The 27,518-nt window shown below is 36.2% G+C and overlaps 1 protein-coding gene and 1 long non-coding RNA gene across 6 annotated transcripts in view; one reads left to right on the plus strand and one right to left on the minus strand.

The window, feature by feature from the left end:
• The window catches only part of LOC132848553 (ADAMTS-like protein 1), a 102,865-nt gene that overhangs the window by 10,500 nt on the left and 64,847 nt on the right, over positions 1–27,518 (plus strand). Inside the window, exons 1-2 of one of the 5 annotated variants that reach the window (XM_060874371.1) lie at positions 24,510–24,569; positions 24,681–24,705. The exons of the other annotated variants lie outside the window; for them this stretch is intronic. Of the exons in view, the coding sequence (XP_060730354.1) occupies positions 24,550–24,569; positions 24,681–24,705 (45 nt within the window). The 5' untranslated portion in view covers positions 24,510–24,549. Of the gene's footprint in view, positions 1–24,509; positions 24,570–24,680; positions 24,706–27,518 lie in introns of those variants that run through there. 5 annotated transcript variants of the gene reach the window in all.
• LOC132848554 (uncharacterized) lies at positions 18,605–21,338 on the minus strand. Its single transcript, XR_009648743.1, has 2 exons — positions 20,962–21,338; positions 18,605–20,557 (listed from the first exon to the last, which is right to left on the minus strand). It is a non-coding gene; the product is annotated as an uncharacterized LOC132848554 (long non-coding RNA).

Here is a 27,518-nt window from a genome sequence, read left to right on the forward strand (position 1 = left end):
ATTGATCTTCTTTTGGTTAATCGATTTGGTAAATCTTCTTCAAACATGCCACAACCATGCTGTATCATTGGTATTGTGTTCTGTATGGTGATGTAGTGTTTTTTTTTCATACCAGACATCGATCTTATTAGACCGTAACACATTTTGCCACATGATTTGAGGTGATTTATTACACTTGGATGCTTCAGCCTAGCTACACTACCCTATATCCCAGACATATGAGAGATTCAGAGATGCAGAGAGTAAACAGTATTTATCAGATACTCATGCAGCTTCTCCAATGTTGCTGTAGGTCTCTTGACAGCCTCACTGGTAAAATCTTGTCTTGTTCTTTTCTAAATTTTGAAAAACATCCTGCTCTTGGTGATGTTACTCCGGTGCTCTGTTTAGTCTATTTGTTGATGATGTTCCATGCTATAGCTAATGTTTTAGAAATTATTTTATATCATGATTAGTGTCTTTCAACAAGTGGGATCCCATGCATGCATTGTAGTGAAGAAAATCCTTTAGAAACAGCTGATTTTTATTTGGGGTTAATCAGAATCCTTTCATTGATCACAGATTTATGATACTTTTAAACATGAGATTGAACGTGATTGGTTTGTTCTGAACTCAAGTTTGTGTATACCTTTGCAACCAGGTTATTGTGTGTTTTTATTGTGTGGGTTATTGTTTGTCATATTCCCCTTAAAATGGATTTTGGATTTTTTTATTTTTTTTTTAAATGTGGAAAAAATGTTAGTCAAATTAGTCAAAGTAAATTAATCAAGTTGCAAAAATTGTTCACCTTCACTTGGTGATTTTTGAACAGTAAATCTACAGAGCTATCACAACTGATTTTGTAATTCAGTGGGACCTTTCATATACTTGGGAAATTAAAGAACTTTGCCATAAGGAAAATTACTAATGCTGATAAATTGACATGTATGCCTACTTATTCTCCCTTGTTAATTTCATTTTTTTTTATCGTATCTCTATTTCGGCTCATGCACACGTGCTTACTCCAAAAGACATACAGTAATGTGTGTAAATCTGGAATGGATACTCTCTGGATGTATATTGAAAAAAGAAGAAGAAAAGTGTCTGGATAATTATTTCGTCTTATTTCACTGTATGTAATAATAGTGATAGTCTTTAAGCAGACATGTTTAAAGTCTCTCTGGATCGGAGTACCTGTCAAAAATAAATGACACTGTTACTGTTCCCCTGATCACAAGCCACTAGCTGCACAGTAGCTTTGCTCTGTGTTCAGGGGCTCAATTACGCAAAGTCGTACCTTTTTCTTAGCTATCACACTTCACAGGCTTACATCATTCTTTTCCCCAGTTGACCATTAATCACGCCAACCCTGAAATGACTTTAAAAGCAGTGATTACAGGAATTCTGGTGCTTACATGTCACTCATGTCACTCAGTAGGAAAACAAGAAGATCAGTCTTTAAGATGTGGTAAAAGCATTGGACAGTTATTGTGTGACAGTTCTGCTCAGTTGCTGCCTTTACATGTCGTCTTTGTCATCTTCTTTCAGGAATTGACAGGTTCATGCTAAAGACATTCTAAAGATGTTTGACCTTTTATTTATGTTTTCTTAACTGAGTATATTCAGTGAGGGTTTAAGTTCTGGATCTTGGTCTACGTTAGTTGTTATTTATTCCTTTATTTAAAAAATATGTGCAAGAAAGTAATGCATAATTATTAAAAACATGAGACAACAGAGAATAAACACCATTAAATATACACAGAAGTAAACTTATAAGAAATTGTTTGTCTGTATATCCGGACGTTTTGGTGTATGGATTTTGTTTTTTTGTTTGTTTTTGTTTCGGAACAGAATCTACTTATCATACATTTTCAATCGGTATAAACAAATTAATTATTTTATCGGATTATAAAATGAGTCAGGACACTTTTAGGGAGTTATTTTTACCTCTTTTTGAATAAACTTACACAGAATTTTAGTGGTTGTAGATCACACATGCACATTAGAAATGCTTATGAACAAGCACTGAGCAGAAATAAGTTTTAAAGCCTTGAGTGTCTACGTTCACATGAGTCATTAACCACAATGGGACATGTCTATGTTCAGTGCTTTTTTTCTGCCTTTAAGAGTTAAAGCAATTACATATAGGTGTATGGATATATAAAACATCTGTGTGAGAACCTTTATTTTAAGTATGTCAGCCACAACGTGTTAAAATTTATAGATTCCCTTTCATTTAATTTTTTTTTTCTAATCAAAATGATTTCATCAAATAAACTTGTTCTCCATAACGTCATAAATGTCACCTAATAGACTTACATTGTGACCATTCATTCAGAAATAACTGTAAAATGTAAACTCAACTCAAATGTCTAAATGTGTGCTGTCTCCCAAATACATATTATTTGTTCCTTATATGATGTATTTTGAAGTATATGTTTTATGTAAGACTTGATAACAGAATCTTCAATTAAAACCCCAGATGGTAAAAACTTCTCATTAGCCTATAAAGGTAACAGTAGATTGAGGATCGAAATCTTTATGAGAACAAAGACAAGGACATAAACATTGATTAAATATAGGATATTATAAAAGAGGGAGAATGTGATACTGCAATTACGTGTATATGTCTTACATTGACAAGAAACCCAAACTAATCCCACAATTATTAAAGCTAAATCCTGCTTGATGAGCCTGCATCAAGCGCGTGAGAGTTTGTGAGACCATAATGTGTATTTATGAGGCATTTAGCCTGATTCTCGAAAGTGAAAATGAGCTGGAAGTAGCCTGTGTCCTGTCAGAAAGCTTGTTATTTTTCTTAAAGAGTAATTACCTTAGGGAAAGGGTGGGAATTATACATAGAATGACTGCCAAACTTCTGCCTTTCTACCAGCCAAGGCTATTTTACATTTGAAGCTAGAGGTGGGCATTGCCACCTATGGCAGCTTTGGGTATAAATAGGCTCTTTTGTAAAAGGGTATGTGTGCAATTATGTGTGTGAAATAGAGAGCAAGCTTTGAGTTTATGCACCATGGATATAAGGATCAGCTGATCGGATATTCCATTGTCTTATACAAAGCAGCAAGGGTTTTGGAAATGATGAAAGTAAAACAAATAAAGGAAGGAATACAAAGTAATTCCTTCCTTTATTTGTTTTTACTTTCATCATTCTCATCATATATATATATATATATATATATATATATATATATATATATATATATATATATATATATATATATATATATATACACACACATATACACATATTGCAGCTTGTCGTGTTACAGAGAAACCAGAAACTGTCCTGAAGAATTTCCCTTAAAACTGTTGAATAATTAAATGAAAAATTTATTGTTGAATAAATGTTAAATAAATGTCAAGTATATTAAGTAATATATCAATATTACTATATAATATATCAAGTAAATATTCTCTGTACCAAACATTATGTGATTTTCTCTGTTATATAACAACCCAGTATCTGTTTATCTGTTTGTTAGGCTTAGGTTATCTGGAGCACAGGTCTGTCAGGATATATTGTCTACATTTGTTCCAGAAAGACCCACAAATTGCCACATGGACCCCCACACCCCCTCCCAATAGATTTTTTTGTTGTTCCAGACATTGCCCCACAACCTATTGGCTTTACGTCTACAATATAAATATATGTCATGTGACCTGAGTCATGAAATTGACCAGAAGTGAGAACAATTTTTCCAAGGGTGTCGCTGTGTGAACGTGTCAATCCATTCAATGAAAAAACATTCTTAGTCCCACATGTGGGACAACCAAGCCATTTTTAAGAATACGTCAGGGCAAAAAAAGAAGCTGAAATATGGGCTTGTGCAAGAAAATTTGTTAAATAATTATGCAGTCTCAATTCCCCCTGTGGACTGCTGTAGTATGCAACAAATGTGTTTTAACCATAATCATTGTAATCCTAATTAGCGTCGTGGTTAAGGTGTTGGACTATTGTTCAGAAGGACATGAGCTTGAATCCCAGGACTACCAAGCTGCCACTGCTGGGCCCCTGAGCATGGAATTAACCCACAATTGCTAAGCTGTATAAATGTAAGTTGTCCTGGATAAGGACTTCTACCCAATGCTGTAAATATACATTTATATACAAGCAGCATAGGTATGTCGTTAAGCATTGTGTGTTACCAAAGGAGTAACTTATAAAACATCCAGTAAATATTGAATATTAAGTGTCAGTGGGTTTGGTTAGCTTCTCACTTCATCAGTGCCATTCCTTTTTTCTGCCCTTGGCATGCTTTATCTTTGCTTTATACGTCTTTCTTTTATTTGGCTTGGTCTGACTCAGTACCCGATAGTCCTCCCATGCAGAGCTCTCATCCAAAAAGAACTCAGTTTTCTGACTACTGAAGAATGGAAAATCTCTTCCTCTCTCTATAGTGATGCTGAGTGTGCATTTGGACTATACAGATTTGGGATAAAGCCAGAGAGGGCATAGTGATGTTCCATCTTTCAAGAAGCATAGGAAATTTGGCAGCTCATATGTGAAAAGAAAAAACTCTCAGTTATGGTGGTTGGTGTGAAACAGTGCCTAAAATGTATGTATGGAGTGCTTGTAAATGTTAAGGTTGCTTTATGCTGTTGTTCTTTGTATGAATGAATGAATTTGCCTTCAACCAAAGGACTTATAAGAGCACCCTGGTTATTTGGTTTAGGCTGCTCTTCTGTCCTCTGTCCAGGTAATATTAAGTTTCACATTCATATTAGTAAAAATTTATCTTAAATTTACTTGACATTTGTATCTTTTGAATAATGTGGATTAAACATTGCTGAATGATTCATGAAAGCTTTATGGAAACGTGAGATGACCTTGAAGGGTTTAGAAATGGCTGTTTCTTTATCACTTTTAATCACGATGAGGACATAAAAATTGTTAATTCACCTGAAATACGGGCTTCTTAAAATCTTCTCGGCTGAATAGAAGCTCTACGTTACATGGGAATTGTGCTGTTTAATAGTTTTAAGGCCATTTTATTATTATGTGCTTTTAAAAAAGGAAGCTGATAGATGTCATAAAGATATCTTAAACATTCTTAAATATTCTACTATGATTAATAAAATGAATGTGTGTGAATTAATGTGCCATTGAGGCCCACTGAAGGCAAGGCACTTTGCGTTACCCAGACAGGTTTACTTCCTGATTTATTTTTAAACCATATCATAATTTATCAGTCTATTCTAGTGATGTGCTACATTAAAGCCAGGAAGTACAGTCTGATTGCACTGTAGGTTACGTAAGGTCAGCTATACTGGCATAAACTCTTTCCATGCTTTGTATTTATTTTCCTCCCATGTCCTCCCACTGAGTGATTGTAGCTCAGAAGTTGCAGGCTCTGCAGTTTTAAATGAATGACCTTGACTTTCGGATTACCTCCTCTCCCTATTTCTGATTTGTCATAAAAGAATAATAGTGAAGCAATCAAATAAATCAGAAAATAAATAATCCATAAATCAGAAGTAAAATCAATCATATTTTAATTAATCGGTCAATTAAAACACTTTGAGGTTAAAAGAGCAATATCAATACAAATCCGGATAAAACCGGATCAGGATGATGAACAGAATCACAGAATGTCCCTGTATGTTGTGTCAATAAGCTTTTTCCTTTTTCACTGAAACTAAAAGGGGTGCAAACGTGTTACAGTGTGACAATGCACAAAACTCAAAATTAAAATAAAATCATGATATGCCATGGTTGGTGTTTCACCAAGGTCATTCAACACCTTTGGTATAAAAGGGAATTCCAACTACATGCCAGGCCTCTTTACCAAACATCAGTCCCTGAGCTCATTAATGCTCTTGTGGATGAATGAATGTATTCCTCACAGAATCTAGTGACATGTGGTAGCCTAGTGGTTAAGGTGTTGGGCTACCAATTATAAGGTTGTGAGTTCGATCCCATATCCACCAAGTTGACACTGTTGCACCCCTGAGCAAGGGCCTTAACCCTCAGTTATGTAAAAACGAGATAATGTAAGTCATTCTGGATAAGTGTGTCTGCCAATTGCTGTAAATCTCGTGGGAAACCTGACCAAAAGATGATACTTATAATATGCAATATTATTCAGACAAATATGTGTGATTGGTTATGTGTCTACATACTGTATAGTATAGTATACTATATAGTATACTTGTAACCAGCTAGAAGCAGTTGATTTAATGTTAAGATTTTCTAATTAATCTTTAGAAATCGAATTGTTTAAGTGTTTTATATATATATATATATATATATATATATATATGTATAGTAATTTAAAAATGTTTTTGATAATAGGTTTTTGTCATATTACCCAGCTGTATAAGCAGCAATGCGAACACCATATTCAAAATCATTAAAATAATTTTAAAAGATAGAGATGAGAGAACTTCATCTTTCCTGCCCATTGCACTATTAAAGATTAATTGTGTGCTCACTACCTGTACACCTGCTAGAGGCATTACTTTTACAGGCTGGATGACTAAGAGATCCATTAACAACTGCTTGAAAGAGAAGGCATCGTGGTTGGGTTTGGGTTTAAAGCAGGGCTGATCAAACCTATCCGCAGCCCAGCGGTGTCCAATCGTATCTGGAAAAGGTCAGCGTGGGTTAAGTTTTTCATTAAAATGAATCAAAAGCCGCTGATTACAAAGGTAGAATCAGATGTGGCTCCTGTTGGATTGGAATGAAAACCTAAACATACACTGTTGCGAATAGGATTGGACAACCCTGGTTTAAAGGAATAGAGTTGTAGTAGCTTGGTTTCTTTACTGAAGGTGATTGATTCATAAAGGGGTGACTTGTTAAACAAAAAGAGCTTTTCTGTTAGTGCTGAAGTGCATTGCTACAGTACATAGAGCTAGACTCAATTGTAAGGGATAAATCCTGCAATAAATGTAATAAAAATTGCAAAAATGAATCTGTTTGTACTTACAACTGACAAGAAAAAACTATTGTGTTATAAAACTACTGCTTTAGCATGATTAATGATTAACAAAGTGATTATAACACTCGAATAGTGTTACTAATCCAAAAGATTACATGGTATACAGTAAAAACAGATAACAACATCATAAAGATCTGTTTTTACTTGCATGTGTTCAGGACAGGCCAGTGCAAATTCCAAAGTACTGTGTTGTTTTGTCAAGTAAAAAGTACCAATGAACTAGTGCCAAGACAGTTCAATTTAATTACACTAAAAAGGCCTGAAAGGTTTGAGGAATGAACAAATACAATGAAGTAATATGGGAGTAAACAGGCTGTTCAGATATGTTTTAGTTTCTAATGAGTAATTCTTATAAATCTTAAATGCATTACATTAAAAATCACATAGAACCACTGCATTCACTGCTTTCATGTGTTCTTATAAACTGTTAATAGTCTAAAATAAGACTACTAGTCTGATGCGTGTCCTCGTTTTCCATCTGTAATAAAACACAAAAAGAGATTCCTTTTGTAGGCTCCAGAGAAGCACAGAATTAGATGCACACTGTGATGGAGTGGTTGAGGGGGCAGAAAGACTTAGTGGTTAGCAGCTTTGACTCACACCTCTGGGGTTGGAAGTTGAATTCCTGTCTCTGCCCTGTGTGTGCGCAGCTAGATCTCCCTGTTCTCCCTGTGAATTGAGTGTTTCCTGCTTCTCTGGTTTTTTTCCACAGTCCAAAGAAATGTGGTAGGCTGATTGACATCTGTAAATTGTCTGTAGTGTGTGAATCAGTTGTGCCCTTCCATGGGTAAGGTGAGCTGGATAGGCTGTAGGATACAGAAGATGGATGAATAAATAGATGGATGGATAGATGGTGATGCAGCAGTATACATATGCCTTGATAAGTGAATGTTCCAATTCATTGTCATTGTACTCTACCCAAGAATGTTAACATTAGAATGGCCTCAAAATGTGACTCACACCGGTAAAAACCTTTAGAACTCCATAGAACTCGGATTCATTTTACTTAAGATCTAATATAACTCTTATCTGATGTACGTGTATTTCATTACTGTGATAAGAGTTTTCATGCAACTTGAACTGAAATCAGACCCAACAGTTACCTAGGGTGAGAGCTACTGAATCTCGCCATCCATTTCACAGATTTGATCCGCAGCAAGCCAAGAGGATATTGCTATCCATGTGATATCATAAAGAGGACAATAGAAGCATAGGAGAACCCTTGCTTAACATGAATGCCCCAGGAAACTATGCATCCACATCTCGCTGATGGACAGGCAGGGATATACTATTTCAAGAGCACATGAAACGCTGTACTCCTACTGAGACACATAAATCCCCTCTTATTGATGCATAAAAAGATGCAGTCATCCCTCAGTGCCTACTATGAAAGAAAAATATGAAAGGAGACTAAAGAAAAAAACCTTGTTGAGTGTAAGATAGCTTTTCCATACTGTATTGCTCAAGGTGAATGACAGCGTAAAAAAGCTCCGTCTCTGATAATTGTTAGATTCATGTCAGCTGTAAGTCATCTGCTGTGATGTATTTGGTATTTACATGGTATATCACTCTATGCCAGTTAGCAAAATCATCCAGAACTGTAACCATGTTCATGCTGTGGATATTTAATGGGAGTTAACACACTGAACTGATATAGAATAAAACTCAATCGAATTTAAAGTGGAAGTCAGTAAGAAGAGCAAGCAAGAGGAAATCCTGACATATGAGGAAAGATGGTGTGCAAATTTCAAAAGTGGATGTAATTAATCTATCAGTTATATTATTTAATAGATATTAAGTTATTAAGCAGAGACAGTTGCATTATAATGTAAGGGACTGGGTACTATTAAACGGCGGCTTTTTAAAAATTTTACGGATCTATCTATTATCTTTTGCCACTATGATGCAATATATACTCCTCAGTTTCACTAGTGAAATAAATGAGGACAGTTTTTAATAAGTTATGCAATGCAAGTTTTGAACACTGAAGTGAACAAACCAGAAAGGCAAAATCAGAAATCTAGTGAATAAGAACAAGAATAGATGTTTAAGGATTATTTAGCATGACTGTAGGGTGTAAGTTATAAGAATTAAGAGTTCTTAGATTTGGGAATTGTGGATGTGGAGCTTATAAACAATGCTATATCAAAAATACAAAACCAGCTTTCTCTGTGAGTGATGGGAACATTTACACCTCATTAAATATGTGGTAATTTAAGTGGTAACTAAAAGGTATTTTATCTTGTTTGTCCACACATTAAGTGTGGCATAACATTTAAACAGAAATGCATGAGTTTTCTTCCTAATAGAGCTGCTGGTTGCACAGGCATCTCTGCTAGATTAAAATTGTACTGGGAAAGAAAACGCACATTAAGGCACTTCATGTGTACAGGATTCAGCCAAAAACCCTTTTGTCTGTGGGACACCATTAGTGGTTTAAATGCTAAGGCAATTGGCATGGTGTTTTTCCAAGGCAAATAAGGCCCCTGTACAAGGCTAAGTAACACGCTTTGAGCCAAGAAACCCAAGCATGACTGGCACCAGGCACTTATGCAGTGTACAGTATGAATTGCTACAGAGAACACCTGTTTAAGATCCCATCAGTTATGCTATCCTGTCCAGGCATCCTAAAAATCTCACCCACAACTGGCTTTATTTACCTCTTGTCCCAGATGCCCGCTGTCCATAAGGTCAGCCAAAGCAGCTGTAAATAGCAGTTGATACAGTCTTGTATGTTCTTCCCAAAAAGCACATCTGGGGAATGCACTTTGGAGAAAGCAGACACTGTCGTTTTACCTTCTGAATAACACATTAGAACCCATTTTTGACCTTAAAGACTGGTCCCAAGACATTTATTAGCAATCCAACCAGAGGGGTTTTGGAGGGATTTGTTTTGTTTGGTTTTATCATAGTGATCTTGAGTCATCTTCACTAACCTATATGTTATCCACCATACCTTACTTGAGACTCTTGAGTTTTCAGTCAGCTGTACAAACAGAACGAACTGCCTGAACACACACCAGACATCTAAATGAAGCTGTTTTCTTTTAAGGTTCACAAACTTTGCTTTAGATGTCCATGTCTTTATCTATAGCTTGACCACCCAGCATAGCATGCATACAGAGCCTCTTTTTAGCCGTTCCTTTCACTCTTTATTTCTGACATTTCGCCCCTACACGAAAATCAACTCTCAGGCAATTCAGCAGTCCATCTTCCGTTAGTCAACACAGACTGCAGGCAAACAAGTGCTCTCTGTGTTTATCATGGCCCCCATACACAGGAGTCTGGCTGTTTCAGTAGCAGCTTTGACTTTATGTGTCCATCACTGTATATTTGTGTTTGCAGCAAGTACATCAGTCTCCTTTTTTGTACCATATTTAGCCACAGGGAGAAATTTAGCAAGATACTACACTCTATTTTTTGCCACCTTTGTGGTCATTGAAGACAAATATGATTGTGCAGATATTCTGAGTTCTGATACTGAGCTCATTCAGTCTAGTATCTAAAGATGTAGGCAGAAAATTAAAAATAAGGGTCATTTTACTGCTGCTTGAAAAGTTATGGAAACCTCACAGGCTTTAGACCACAGTTGATATTTTAATGCTCATTTTGAGGATGTTTCCTGATCTATAACTGCACCGATGTCTCTGTCTCTCTCAATATATCTGCATTGCATCGTCTGAAATTTAAACTCAGAAATATCAGTTACAGCAAACAAGATCTCTGTAGGTTTAAGCATACGCAGATCCATTTCCTTACAAAAATATAATAAACTTTTCTATACCACAGTGTTCTGAAAGAATACTTAAAATTCCAAAAACATAAATAAATCCTACAGTAAATGTCTGAATGATATTTGTGAAAATATTTTAATAACTTAATCAAGTGGATATTACTTAGAATGCTATTCTAAATATACTGTAATAAACTGGCATAAACTGGTAGTACTCTATAGTTAAAATATTATGAAACATGTTATGTTGTAATGACTTACAGTGCTCTGTGATTGCATGCTAGAATAATTGGAAACGATATAAGAGGGTGTTAAAAAACAATGCCATTAACAACTGTTTTAAGTACGAAGCTTGAATATCGATGAATTGTCTAGTGATTGTACAAGGACAATATATAAGTAGGTAAAAACGACGTCCTTTATTCACATCATGAACTTTAATCCCTTGGGACGCTGGCCACCATTTGACTTGTACATGTCTATTTTAGAGTTGAATATAGTAAAGGAAACTGACTGTTTTAGCGATCTTAGTAACAGTGAAAACAAACAGGGGCCATCTCTCAGCACCCCAGTATTTGGGAAAGGCAGTGGCGCTGAAAATCTACTGAGCAAACAGCTACTGGGAGAGTGTTACTGAACGTACGAGCCAGAGCATTGGAAGCAGGAGTCAGTGATCTACATCACATTATAGAGCCTACCACACAGAAACCACACATACGGTGCCCAATAAATCTCTTCTGCTGTATTAAAGAATTTAAATAGTGCAGTGGAGCTGTCTCTTTAGGCCAGCCGGAATGTAGTCATTTTTGTGTGTGAGATATTTTATTATTATTTCTAAAACATAGATGTACATTAACTTTGATATACCAGTACATTTGGAAGAATATTAGTTCAGACTTAAAGATACATACAGTAGATAAGGGTGATTTGCCTTTTGCATGCACAATGATCTACATTGGTGTTGAGTGTAATAAATGGGGGACATTTTTGCTTTTGTTGAATTACAACCAGCTAAAAGAACCAGCACTGCATCAGTGATGTTGGCAGAAACATTAAAAGACTTAGCTGGGGTGTCAATGATGGATGATGGTTTTTGTCCTTCCAGCTGTGCACTTACAGTATATGTACCTTTATAATCAGTGTTTTGTTTTAACCAAACACATTGTTGAATTACACTAGACTTGACAGACCATAACTAACAGATATCATATAAGACATCATATAAGATATCATATAAGACAAGCCCCCAAAACACAAGTTAGGACCCCTATGAGTGTCACGCAAAAGCTGTGTAGGGAGTCTGGGTATGACAGGAACGAGCATGCCAATGAACTAGTTAAAAGTGCATATATATGAAAATATAGGGACAGCCAGGAAATGCTTGTTCCACTATCTGGGTGCAGGTACAGAGAAAAGTCTTGCATGCATGACTTCATTGTGTCTTGAGGTATTTTTGTTTAAGTCGAGTCATGATTGTGCATCAAAGGAAACTGGTACAGAGAGGGAACCGAAAAGCGTTGTCAGGTAGATGTGGGATTGTTTTATTTTACATCTGATGCGGGGAAACTGGAGGGAGCACAGCAATGGGATGATGTGGGAGGTCTTCCGGAGATTGAGTACAAGTTGTCGTAGGCATGAAATGCACATATATGTGGGATGCACATATATTAAAGCATTTGATTGTAATGTCCCCTTGACTAGAGAGTACTTGGTGACCCTTGGGTTGAGTTCACAGTAACAGAATGTATCTGTATTTTATAATATGTGGCGCTAAAATACTCATACAAAGTACGCCAATATTTCAGACCACCTTTGGGTCTTGGGCATTTGAAGAAATTTGTAATCCAGAACCACCCACATTGCCTGTGCTATATGTCATTATGAAGTCAGACTTCAGACACAGCAACCTTATTTATGGGATACTAATTTGCCAATGTTACAAATGAAACAGGTCTCAGTTTAGGAATAACATCAGTATTAGTAATTACGCTAGCTATTGTGGAACACGCAGTACCATACATCTTGTTTCTTTGCATACACAGAAGATGCACCCAGTGTTATGTGCAAAATTCCTTCTATTAAATTTGATCTATAAAACGGTGTAAAAATAATGGTTCATGGTGAAGCATAACCTTAAAAAAGTTACTTCTGTAAGCATCATAAAAAAAGTGTTTAGCGCATACACAAGAGAAGAAATAGCATATTTCTACTGGTTAGCTTTCTACTCTCTGATAAACATAGACAATTAATTAAACCACACAAACAGCATGGCGGCTTAAAGAGACTACTGCAGACATGTGAAGCCCACATGGGTTGATAAGTGAAAAAATACAACAGCTGCTGCTTTCACACAATAGCATCAGGCACTATTAAAGACCCCCCCTGAATATGTCCTAAGACTAGCATTAAAAAATATAATTTAACTTTTTTTTTAAAAAGTGTTGGTATTGTAATGGTATATTTTCTAGTTAGATTAGATGTCTCTTTTTTCTTCTCTTTTTTTTTTTTGACTGATTACAACCTTTCATTCATCCTGTATCAGCCACTTAAGCTCTGCATGGTTTTGCTTGTTGAGATGTGTGGCTTAAGTTAAGGGTTTGGCTGCCAGATTGGATTTGTGTCAGTGTCAAAGAAAACAGTGGCTTCTGGGAGGTCTAATTGCACTTGTACTACTAACCCATGAAGCCGAGCATATAAAGAGAGAAATGTGTAAAGATTTATAAAAAGAGACATACAGCTATAGGTCAAAAATATATCAAGCTAGGCTTTGAAAAACTCAAGCCCAAGTATATTCGTTTTCAGCATCTGGATTTCTTTCTTTTTTTTTTTTTTTTACTGCGATGATGTTCAACAGCACAAGACGTGGGTCCAACTCTAACTTTGTAAAGACATCCAAAGTACAAATCAAATATAAGTGGTAAGCCAGCGTTGTGAGAGACACAATTGTACAGAAACTTTTATTGCAGTGAAAACATGGCACAATGTCAAAAAACCTTAATCACCTGCTTTATTGTACCAAGCAACTAAACCAGTAAAGCAATGCCTTTTGTTTAAAGAAATCCTCTCCACTAATAAAATAAGATCACTCTTAGTAAAGGAAAAAAAAACTCATGTACTCATGTACATTTCACCTTAATGCAAAGTAGCCAGACCAAATATGGTACCCAGAACATGCAATATAAATCTCTTTCCCATCATAATCTTCTTTAATCTATCCATGATGATGTATGACAGATGACAGAGAAGGGGGGCTGAAACAAAACCATGCACTCCCACTCTCGTGTAATTAAAATGTTTGAATGGAGAACACATTTTAAAACCACAGCATACCGTAGCGGCTGTGCAAGAGATGGGCAGGAGGCTCGTATGTGACAGACTATATAATTATCAAATGTACAGCCAATTGCACTGTGTGTATGAGATGCTGCAAGATCATTATATTTAGCAAGGGCGTAAGTTTGATTTTGACATTGGTGGGGACATAATTTATTTGACATTGGTGGGGACAACATTCCCTGTATTTTGTGCATAAAACTGTTGTTATAAGAATACTTTCTTACTCACATACCGGTAGCTGCATAATCACGTTGCATATTGCTTCATACAACGGAATCTAGCTGCAGCCTCCTACCTCAACACATTAACGAGAAAGACAGGGGGAAAATCTGTTAACCGTTTGTGTTCCACAAGTTGTGCTATTTTTTACAGAACACCGTTGTAAAATATTTTTTATCTTATTTAATGATTCCTGGATAAATGTTAAATGAAATAAGTAAAAAAAGCACAAGACACAGATGGACATCAATGGTTATGTGTGTATATATATATATAGGCTTGGTCGAATTATTGCTAGGGACAATTGAGTGTTCCCTGGATATTGGTAGGGACATGTCCCTACCGTCCCTACCCAAATCGACGCCCTTGATATTTAGGCATAATATGTCATTTACACTGAAATGCTTTTAACACCTTTCTGACTGCTCCTTCCACCATTGTTAATTAGTAGTTTTAGTAAATATGGATTCTGACAAAACAACTTGGAAAGATACACTGTCAGGCATCTGGCTATTGAAAGCTGCTTGTCTTGCACTAGTTTCACCCTCTCCTTTGCTCTGCCATGCTAGTTACTTGGCACTGCTCTTCTGGCATTAGTTTCCAGTATAACTGCCTAAGGACATATTTGTCATGTCAGTACCCAGGCAATGAAATGAGCGTGTCTGTGGTTTTATGTGAAATTAACATGCCAGGGTGTATCTGCTCTCAGAGAGAGCACTTCTATTTGCTTGTCTGTTAAATGTTCCCTTGACTTACCTTTAAATGAAAATAGGGTAGAAAATGGCAGCTGGTATAAATTGGCTCACAGAGCTAAGCTCCACTGATTTTCATACATAAAAAGACATGGTTATAAGGTTTCATTTTTGGCATTCAATTATTTAATTATTTATTTTTTTGCTGCAGCTGGAATCAAGCGCAATGGAATTAATATTGTTCATAAGACAAATACACATTGTATATGTCATCCATTTATTTTTCTTCTAATTGCCTTTGGGGACGAATCTAAAAAGTACATAGGCTAAGTACACTTTGTCCAATAAAGTACAAATTACACAAAAGGCCAGATGATTTGTTTGTGTGTGTGTGTGTGTGTGTGTGTCTGTGTGTGTGTGTGTGTGTGTGTGTGTGCGTGTGCGTGTGTGTGTGTGTGTGTGTGTGTGTGTGTGTGCGTGCTTGTGTGTGATAGTTTGCCCAACTTCAATATACGATTTATAAAACATATTATACCACTGATAAGAAAAAACAAAGTGTGTAATGTTGGACATTTGATGCACCTATAACCTAAGCAGGGTTGTGCTGGATGAGGAAAAGATGGCTCGACAACAAGCGGGCAAGACATTTTACAAATGTCTTTTAAATTACCCCACATTGTATGAGATTTATTTTTCACCATTTTAAAAATTCTGTACATTCTGCTAAAGTTTGCGACTCCAACTAAAATCCACATCAGCCATCAGGCCATCAAAACATAGCCTATTAAAAACAAACCCTTTTAATATTGTGTTCATTAATCACTAGGAGATCTAAACAACAAATTCCTGACACTAAATACCATGTAGGTGTTTAGATGGCTTTCTTTCCAACCCCTATTTCCCCCTGTGGGGCCTGAACTAAAGTCCAACTAAAGTTGCAAGTAATTCATCATTTCATGGAGAAAAGTAATAATGCGGATCAGATGTCGAAGGAGTTGGTGAACACCTTTGACTCACCTTAAGAAATATGCTGCCTCACATAAAGGAAAATGTTTTTTTGACACTAAAGTATGGACCCTTTCACTGACCCAGAATAGACTCTGCTTGACTCACATAATTCACATGGTTTGTTCAGCCCAAGACTCTGAGGGAGTCACCCGTCTTTTCTCTGGCTCCTTATATCCTCAGGCAGTAAGCTGGGTGAATGCTGTGTAATCAGTTCTTCATGATACACCCTGCTTGCTAGACTTGGGTGTCCACTTCATGAGCCAGTTGGGAAATGCCACCCAGTCCAACCAACCCTTTTTAACTAATCATCTAATTTTTCAGATTTTCCTCTACGTAAGCATTTTTGGCATTAGACAGCAGGGCTTAAAGCTACTCTGGGAGATCATTCAAAGCAATGGTCTGTCGTTGATTGTAGAATGGACCGTTTGAGCTGCATTGCTGTGTAATTTGTAAAAATCTCTCCTTATGTTTTTCACTTGTAAACTGTCAATATCAATGCTTTTACATTCCATACACTAATGCAGCCCATAGCCAACCATCTGTCATGTGTCTTAGCTGACCTCAGGAAAACAAATTGCTTTTTTTTTTCTTTTCTTTTTGCTTTAAGTGGGTGTGATCGAGGATGTACACCAGGCAGATAATCAAAACCAGAACTATGTCAGCACATGGCATCCTCTCATTCTTCCTGAGTAGTGTGAGCACAGCCCTTAGACAGTGTGTGTGTGTGTGTGTGTGTGTGTGTTTAACCTTTGCTATTTAGTTTGCAAAGACAGACTATCCGTTGCATTGTATAGTATATACATGAAACTATGGAGAATCTTTGTAGGTAAAAGTGTCTCAGTAAAAATGTCTTTACAGTATTGTATATTATAGCTCGTATTTTATAGCTTGTAATCTGACACTGTTATCGTACAGTATAATAATATCCATCCCAACCAACCATATCAATATTTCCTTTTCCCATTGGTAACTTTTCTTTTTTCATGTGCAATTTCAAGCAATTTTTAGCATTAATATAGATATAGAATACACACATGAATGGACACGCACGACCTCATTTCCTAATCTACCGAGGCTTTGTTCCTGTCTGTGAATATGAGAATGCTAACTCATTCTTTTTAATGATTCAATGTGTGAATACATGTAATTTCATCAGGAGCTCCAGATTTCATTGCAGCTAAACCAGATCCATACAGCCTGTTTGGATAGTTGCAGCCACTCAACACCTTTAGCAAACCATGACACTGTTTGTAGCATGAGAACGAAGGATTGAGTTGGGACTGTGAGATTTCACACAAGTGGGAACTTGACAAGAATTTCAGTTTCTTTTGCACTTATTCATCCCTTGAGAACGATTAAAGGTCAGCTTAGAGTTTTATATTTTATACTCTGCTTCGTGTGGAGGTCTTTCAATCAAGTTCACTTCTTATATTATATGGCTGCTTTAATGAATGTGGACATAGGTCACTCAACAGTCAAGGAAAATGAGAAAAGTCCAGAAAGTGCTTAACATTAAACACAAAGCAAGTTTAGCATTAAATCCAAATAGCATGGTCATCTCAGAGCAGGGTAATGCATGATGACAGGACATGATTTCCTTTTTAAGCTAAAAGGACTGTGGGGTACTTAGTAACATTTAATTTGACATGACATGATGTCAACACATTTATGACGGTGTTATAAACATATAAGGCTAACAAGAGACTTATTATCAGTTAGGTGTTATTACTTTGATAATGATCATTTCTCTGACCCCTCTGGCATTATTTGCTTACCCATTACTTTATGGATTTTATTTTTTACTATAAGTTGTGAAATATCAAAAGGTTTTTGTCCCCAACATCTGGAATTACTCGAATTACTCAAATCATCAGAGAAACAGGGCGGCGGTTACAGAAATGAACGCAAAAATCAAAGCAAAATATGTTTGGAGCTACTGCAGATTTTCCGCAGATTTGGGCTAAGGCACATCCTGTGACATCACAACATGCATTCAGACAGAACCCGTTCTGAGTCACTTGTGTCGAACATGAAAGTAATTACATATAAGTCTTCAATGGTAGTAGTTGAAAATATGAATCCTGTGTTTGTAATTTATCCAGTTAAATTTCTAGAATATAGTATTATTTTAGAAATGCTGCATTGCAAAATGTTGAAAAACACTGCAGCAAAATCATGCCTTTTTGTCTGCAACAAACTCACAAAAATAAAAAAATATATAAACTCCTTGGTGGACTGTCTAATGACTGTGGCAATTTCAGTAAATGCTATATAAGTTAACGTTGCTTAGTATTATATCTTCCGATATATACGAATCTGTCACCTTTTCATTGCATTTCTTCTGTTGAAGATCTGTTGGTCATATTCAGCCCCATCCTGGACCCCCTCCAAGCCCACTTCCACAGTTGTTCCTTCTTTATGGTTGTCAGGGGTCAGAGAACAAGTAGTCAGGGTTAGCATGTGCAAATCTAAAACCATATCCATGAGCAGGCAAGCAGAGATGAAAAGCATAAAAAAAAATAGAAATATGCTATGTAAGCATACTGGCACAAATTAGGCCCACCATGAAACAGGATACCTCAGAAATGCAAGATAAATCAAAAGAGACATTTGGACATCTGCAAGATTCCGCATAGATCAGAGCAAAAGGAATAATTCATATATTATGAAGTGAGTCACTGTGATCAAATTTTTTTATATATTTATATATTCATAAAATATATTTGTTTAGAAATGTAGTAAAACAGTCCTTGCAAGTATTTTACATCATACTCTTTACAATCAGTTAATCACAGGCATGTACAAAAAATACCTTTACACAAATATATCGTCGCTGTCAGGCGGAATCCTCGTATCTCCAAAACCGTTATTTTTCAGGAAATTAAAAAAACGCCGTACCTTATCTGCAATGCACAGGGTTTAGTCCGTGTTGCATTGGATTGTCTTGCGCTAAATTCCTGTCCTCAAATGACCACCAAAACTAGTGGGGGTCAAGATTTTTTTTTCTTTGAGCCCAGTGTTTTGAAGACATTTACCTCAGAAGACGTGTTGATTTGTTGCTACTCTTCTTGAGGAGAAATATGCCGCGAAGCTCTCCCGCGGAGTGAGGAAGAGGTGGACAGTTGAAGTGTCCAATCTAGTTATGAGATTTGCGCTCAAGCTATTTTCAAGACTTTAGATTGGTTAATAACTTGTAAAAATAACAGAACCACGTGGGGACTGACCAATAGCATCGATATGTGAAAAAATATGAAAATGACAAAATTTGGACATACGAGGTTTCCGCCCGACAAAGCGACGATATATTACATGTATAGTCTTATATACAGTAGCAATGCCATATTTAGTTGCTAAAATGCAATATATTTTTAAAAAAAAATCAACAGAATCCCATTGGATTACAAATAAAAGCTACAATCACTGAGTACTTCGTAAGGAACACCTTTACACTCATGTGTTCATGCAGTTATCTTTGCGTGATCTTGACCAATGGCTACTTCCAGCAGGATAATGCACCATGTCATAAAGCAAGAGTCATCATAACCTGCTTTTATGAACATGACAATGAGTTTATTGTCTTCAGTGAGCTTCACAGTCGCTGATCTAAATTTAGTAGAGATCCTTTGTAATGTGGTAGAACAAGAAATTCACATCATGAACAATCTGCAGGATTTATCTGAGGCAATCATTGGGAAAAAAAATCCCAAAGAATTATTGAAATTTCATCATCTTGTGGAATCCATGACATGCAGAGTCAAGGCTGCTTTGAAGGCAAAGGTCCTACTACGTGTTAGTACATTGTACTTATAAAGGTCCTCAGTGAGCGTATATCATTTTAACAATATATTTTGATAAAGAATATTCCATGAACTGAATTAGAAATAAGCACTGTGCATTAAAAAGTACACAACGGTTCTGTGAGTTTAAACACCCATAAGCTGCGTAACGCTGCTTCTTATCAATTATTCACCTTAAATTATATTTAATAATTACAGTGTAATAAATGTGACACATAAATTACAATAACCTTTGTGGAGTTTAAGGGTTAAGCCTACATACCTCAGCACTGTTCAGATGTATGCCATGACATTTTATACATTTACAGTTATAACATGCCTTGTTCAAAGTCCGTTGTCCAAAGATCTGTGCTTGGTATTATGCTAAAGGAATTGTACAAAAAAAATGCTAAAACGCATTTCCTCTTAAATTATCTGTTAAATGATATAACATCAATCAGTGGTTCATTATATTAGGCTATTCACTCATATAACGTATATAATACGTCGAAAGCATTTGTTTGCATGACACAAGTTTCCTACCGGTGACTGAGAATTGCTATAATGACATAATGTGCATGGATAAATTTCTAATTTTAACAATGCTTCAAAAAGCGATTTCTTTCTGGAGCATTAGTACAGTGTTGTTTTATAGCCGAAAAAACAGCACTGTGATCGAGCCTCTTCCTTCTGTACCACTTCAATCGGTTGAGGTTTTCTGACAAAAGGTCCCTTAAAGTTTAACTGGAACATGATATCATTCCAGTGGTCCCCTCCAGGCATCGACCATGCTCACGCCGCTCCATGTGTATAAGCTGTTGAGCATTCCATGGAGATCAAATCCAGTGTGGCCTACACAGAATAGAGAGTATATTTTAATTCATATTCAATACATTTCAGCCTGTTTCCTCATTTCTTCTAGAAGCTTAAGTCAGTGAGGCATGTAGTAAGACTGTTTTTTCAGAATTCCTGTCATTCAACACAATCCTGAAAGGTACAGAGAAAAAAATAGACATGACTAAAGTTTAATGAGTAACCAAACTTCTATTTATTAACCAACATAAAAGCTTTTCTTCTGTATTTAATGCTTGAAAAGATCAAAACCTATTCTGACATCATTGTTTTGAGTTTCCTTATTTTACCACAAGGCACCAGAAACACATAACTATCAACAAGCATATGAAATATAGCACCGAGACAAATATTTAAACCCAGAAACAGTTATTATATAAGTTTAGTTAATTTTTTTTGCCTACTTGTTTAAGTCAAGAATTTGTTGTTGTCCTAAAAACTTCCTCCAGATCTTTCGATGCCACTCTGTGAACATGCTGATGTTGGTTTGGAACTTGGTTCATTTGCTGAGTTTGGTGCTCCAGGCCAACAAAACTCTTTGATGATTGTGCAGCAATATCTTTGTGATTCTTCCACGTTCCCGTTGAATTGCGATCCGTGTCCTGCATTTTCTTTCATCATTTAATTGAATTCTACAGAGCTTAAAATCCAAATGTGTCGTAAACCATCCCAAGCACGGCTTTATCCGTTCTACCAAGTGCACTGACGTAGCATTGTAACACTGGAGATAAGGACCAACCCTTTAAATTATTGTTGCCAACTTCCTTGTTGCTGTATAATCATAAAGTTCAGAACAAATTGCACTGCTACAACATCTACTATGCAGGAGGACAAAAATTTTCAACATTTATAGCCAGCGTTAACATGCTGGTGTGGATTCTAACTTGGAAATAAATAATGATTTACTAAACAGTGCAAATGTCTGCTGCGATTGTAATAGATGAACCTTGGTCTAAAGGCAACGCTGTCTTCATTTCAACACAGTAGTGACATGCTGTGCTCGTAGTCTATAGTCTGATTGTGAACTTTGCACAGAAGCTTGTCAAACGTGGTATAATCAACTCGTAAAATAACTGAATGCATGCCGTAATTACTCCTATGAGTGAATGTGGTGAATTACATATATAATTTAATTGTAATGTCTTAGAAAAGATCTTAAAGCTCTGCCCTTAACCATTGACGTCATATCATTGTGTCGTTGTAATTGAGGTCCAGCCCTTTACATTGCTCTTGGCAACTTCCCAATAGCTTTAAACAGAAATGTTTGAACAACAAACCAGTCTGCTTGCACAATTGATGGAATGTTTATTTAAAGCTCTTTTGCCTTCTGGAAAAGTGTGCTGTACACCTGAACAAGTGAAGAACATCGGATTGGTCTAAACACAACACTACTAGGTCATGTTTTTGTTTTAGCAGTGATTTTAGTTTAGAGATACGTCTAACTTTGAAAAGACTATACAAATCTAGAAACACCATTCCTGACTTTCGAATTAGATGATTTACTTGTCAGCTAAGACAAGTTTTGTTTAAAGTAATATTGGGTTCATTTCTGCAAGACAATTTAATCAGATTTCATATAGTTTGTATTTTGTCAGAGTGACATTTCCCTAAATTTTGTAGGAGACATTTTGGAGTTGAGGGATTGTATGTGACAAATGACTGCTAAAGCACAGGAAGACTTCACAAGGATGTAAAAGAATTACACTGAAGCGAAAGCAAGACGCTTGAGCACAGACATATAATAGTGGTGAGTGAAGACGTGAAAAGGAAATAGTTTACTGAACAGTTGGCACAATTATTTGACGTATGTCAAATATGACCCATGTCAATATGCTCTTGTTTTGTAAGATTGAAAATAAAAGTCATACTTTCAGATTTTTACTACATCTTTATCCAAGTTTTTGTCAGATAAAGTTGTATGTTGATTTGTAGAAACTTTTCAAAGGAGCCCCCTAGCCTATAGTATTATATGATTATTATAGAGTCATGTACCTACAAATGACTTTGTGTTCCTATAACATTAAAAGATTCATACTCAACCGCTGTATCTAAAAAGCAGATTTCTAAAAAAAAAAAAAAAAAAATTAAACGCTTTAAAATAAGTCACCGTAAAAAGGTTACAGGATGACAATTCTAATTACATATAAATGATGTTAAACTATAATTTGGGATGAAGTTGATCCCAAGCCTATTAGGAGGGATATACCGTATACCAGCATTAAACAGTAGTTGAATTTTATGACCATCTAAATCAACTGCTGCAACTGTCAGCAGTAAAGGCTGCAAGGGAACAGTCCTACACTTTGAGGTCTGCATGGCAGAGTTGGTTTACAGTCCAAAAGGCTTTCAGGAATGTTAACCGTTAAACAGCAGAAGATAAATGGACTGTGAGGTAGTCATAGGCCGGAAAGCAATAGACATCTAAATCACCACTTCAAGTTGTCACCTCTCTCTTCATGCTTTGTCAAGATCATGTGGCTTCATATTTCCATAAGAGGGAAAGGATTCAACGCTGTCATGGCTACTTTTGTCAGACTGGCACCATGCAAGGTATCCTCAGATCTCATGCAGGCTTGTTTTACATAACTTGGCCATAAGATCGAGATGCCTGTGCTATAAAAGGTATGGGAAGAAAAAAAGATAAATTATTTCTAACACAGACAGTTAGTCTGGAGAGGGAGACAAATGTCTTATTTTAAGACCTTTTGAAATAGCAGAGGGCGATGGAGGATTGTAGAGATCAGCATTAGGAATTTGTCCAAGGCTGTGACAGTTCCTTCCTTTCTTTCTTTTTTCTTTCTCTCCACATACTCTGGGTTTATTACATTAGCTTACTGACTTTCTTGCTTTCTACTTCTCTTTCAGCAAAGCTAAAGCTTGCAAAGGAAACATGGGTTTAACATGAAAGTCCAGGGTAAGCACAAACACACAAAAACAAACATATCAGGAATCCGTGAATGTCGATTTCTCTCAGAACCATGGCTTCTCCCTACACTCCTTACTAAACTGTTACCCCTAAACAGCAAAATGTATATTGTTATGTCAAGCAAGCAAACAAGTACGTAATTCCCCAGAGACACATGTCTTTATTCATGTTTTAATCTCTGGTGCCCTAGACCCAATTTACTGTATCAAGTACTGTATATATTGCCACTTTTGTCTGGAATGTCATCCTATTCATCATGACGTGAGATTGCAGCATATAACCACATAGCATGAGAATGGAAAACATACTGCTGTGACCGTTTCCCCTTAGGAATGCGCTCCAACACTTGGGGGGAAAAAATAGAGATATCTAATAAGAAAAAGCACAAAGAGTTCAAAAGAAAGAAAAAGGAACAAAAGACAAGTGACACATCAGTGCACATCATTCAAGAATTCCTCATCACTCAAGCATTAAAAGAAACCTTGCACTGATCCCTTTAGAAGGAGATTAGCCAAATACCTCTTCCTGTTTCATTTCATACAGTCAGGAGCAAGGAGGAAAAGAGCACCCTGTTATCAAAACAGTGGAAGATATCTTATAAATCTTAGGAGGCTATGGATGAAACAGAAGCCCAGTTTGGGATTTCACTGAATATATGTGGTTCTCCTTTTCATTTCCCTCTGCTTTATGCTTTAGTACCTGGAACCTCCCTCCAGGAAAGGCAAATTATAATATCAGGTTGGTATTATTATTTCTGATTGTGTTCTTCTGTAGGCTTCCTGTGACCTGGGATCACTTTCTTTCTCTCAAGGCACCAATCTTGTATGCAATTTAAAATTCTATCTTGCTGCCAAAGATAGAATCACACATCTCTCTCTCTCTCTCTCTCTCTCTCTCTCTCTCTCTTTCTCTCTCTCTCTCTCTCTCACTCTGTGGGCCCTGTTACTGTACGTTTCTGAAGATGAATGCCATTAGTGAAGTTGTTTTGTATTATGATGTATTCCTTTCCAGAAATATTTGCTTCATATGTGGACATAGTGGACATATTTGCTAATGTGCTTCATATATGGAAAGTATTTACACTCTGTAAGTGACCACCCTTAAAGCTACCTCTGTTTAAAGCTTGGAATAACAAGTGTTTACATTTATGGTACATTTATGGACTTACAGAAGTGCTTCACTGTCTACTTGTACTAGTGGAGATCTTCCAGATCTTCTAAAGGTATGAATAAGCTAAGACACTTCCAGAAACAGGAGTCAGTTCTGACACACAAGTCCATTCATGTCCAGATTACAGATATGCATGATTAACCTTCATTTAACTGCTTATTGAAACGTGTCTGTTTGAAGAAAACTGTCCAAACAGTCAGGCAGATTGTTATAATATTTTTTTTAGTCTGATTACCTAGAAGGTTGATAGTAGCTTCTAATAATATAATCTTGCGGTATTCATTAACAGAAAGTTTATAATGATGACATAACGGAAGCGCAACAGAAGAACATAGTCTTCCAGGGAAAGTGTTGTTGACTTAAGAGAAGAGATTTCTGCCAGCACTTAATGTCTAGGTACAATGGGAGTACAGGCCCCATGACAGCTGATTTTAACAGCTGGATTGTTTTCTTAAGCAGGATGTTAAGAAGGGAATTTGATAAATTTTTCTTTAACATTTCAGAAAACATTTGGCTCTATGCTGCACTAGGTTTTAGTTCAGCCAGGTTTCACTCAGCTGCTTGTTTTTTGTTTTTTTTTGGATAAACGTGCTCTGATTGATAGTAAGGTATGATACGGATAAACTGTGGAGTTTCCTAGGATGAGGCTTTATGGCACCCTTTTCTGTCTTATCACTGGAAGGATTGTGTCTAGGACCTTGAAGAATTTGTTCAGAAAGGAATATTCAGAAGCTGAATCTGTATGGCTTAGTTTTGTCCAGGAAATCATTTCATGATTGACTTTTACCCAAAATACACACTGCAGTTGGGTGTCAAAAATGCTTTTTGGTTTTCTGCTGCAGCACATTAGGGAAACATTTCACTCCAACCAATTATTTCTATCTGGTGTCTATAGTCTGATGTTTTACTAGGCCTTGTTGACAGTTCCTATGTGCTCCTGCCAGTGCCTTTAGTAGAGGCCAGTCCAACATTTTGTCCTATTTTCGGTTCACGGGTATCAGTCTCACAAACATGGCTTATACAATAGGCAGTAATTGCTTAAGGGTTCAAGCTTTTCAGGACATCGCAAGAAAACCAGCAGTTCAAAGTTGTTGAATGTGATCTTGCAGCCAAGAATGCGATAAAGCCTAGGCTTTAATTTCAACAACGCCTCGGAGTTATGTTCTGTTGAAAATTGGCAATTTGCCCAAAATTCAAACTTTCAGTAGTGCTTGGCTGACCGAATGACTAAAAAAATATTATCTGGCACATGAAGGCCTGCTTAGGAAAGTCTTTTGATGTTGCATGTAAGTTTGTCTGACAAGCATTTACTGTGTTCATCCATGCTCTTCTTTGATGTAGACAGCTAGAGACAGGTAATGTTCAAAGAATCATACCTTGTTTTTTTTTTTCATTCTTCAGTAAAATGTGCAGTTTCTTGGTTATCTTGAAGTTATTTGTGCAAAAATGCTGTGCAAATTTATACCAACATAATTGTCTTATGTTGCTTACTGAGTCATAGGTGTTTTTTGAATAAAATCATTTTAAATGAGCAGTCTATGATTGACCAATATAAAGCATATCCAGAGATGGTTTGCATTACTTCTACTCTTTACCATTAACCATACATTGTGTGCTTTTGGCATTTTTGGACTGTACACATTACATTGCTCACTGAGATGACTTCCAGAGAAATGAAAATGCTATAATGACTCCGACATTGTTACATATGAACAAAATATAGTTTAGATTTTGCAGTAAGTACATTGTGTAGCACAGACACAGGTTCAAGATGAAAAACTATTGAATTAAAGGATTAAACATCCTATAGGCAATGTCACACAGAGGATTAAGGGTTGTTAATACACAGTTACATAATGAACACCTGGGACTATTAATGACAAGGCAGGGTAAATATAGACCTACCAGGTACATTATACCAAATCATGATACAATAGAGTATAGAAGATATGTAATATAATAGCCACAAGCCCACAGTAGCTTTTCCTTTATTAATGTATAGAAGATGGGGCAAAGGATATACATTGATGTATAAAAAACTTTATATACCATAAGCTTAAGACTGTTTGCCTATATTGCATTGTGATGATGGGCCTTTTTGTATATCTCTTGTACACCCACTATACATTTACTAAATACCATTGTATACAAAGCAGGAGGAACAGAAATGGTCTCCCTATCAGATGAGATGCACTGTAAAGCCCGTATAAGTATAGGACACAATTACAGTTCTGTTAGATAAAATTAACCAGTTGACCACCATTTAATTTTGTTTTTTTGATTGCCTCTGGTTTATTAAATCATATGATTCTAATTTATTAGCTTAATTATTGGTATTGCCTTACAGGTTTATTCATTATGTTAATAATTCTTATAATAATAAGTCTAACTTTTAATTCAAGAAATTTTCATAATATAACTGAAAAGAAAAAGAAAAGAAGCCTTGTTGTAATTTATAACAGTGTTACAATACAATTGTCTTACAGTACTTCTGCATGCAGGTGTATTATAAATAGTGAGACAATAGCTTACACACCATTGTGTGTCTTGGCACAACCTGAATACCAGTAAGATACATTGGTTTGTAACAAGCTTATCTAGTTTCCTATAGCAAATTGCACAGGCTTACAGGCTTTACTTAAAGCACGAATCTATTGTAAAAGTATTCTGCTGTACCAAAATGAATCATTTTACTAATTCTGTACAGTAGTAATCATGTTGTGGATGAACATTTAGAAATTTAGAAAATGAATTTCCCCACCTGTCCTGTAGATCTTTGTATATGAACAGAGATAAACTGGTGAGATTTTATAATGCAAAGTGACGCTTCATTAACCAGGAATGTTTATTCTACCCTAAGTAAAA

The sequence above is a fragment of the Tachysurus vachellii genome, chromosome 7 (assembly GCF_030014155.1).
Source record: "Tachysurus vachellii isolate PV-2020 chromosome 7, HZAU_Pvac_v1, whole genome shotgun sequence".
NCBI lineage: Eukaryota > Metazoa > Chordata > Actinopteri > Siluriformes > Bagridae > Tachysurus > Tachysurus vachellii.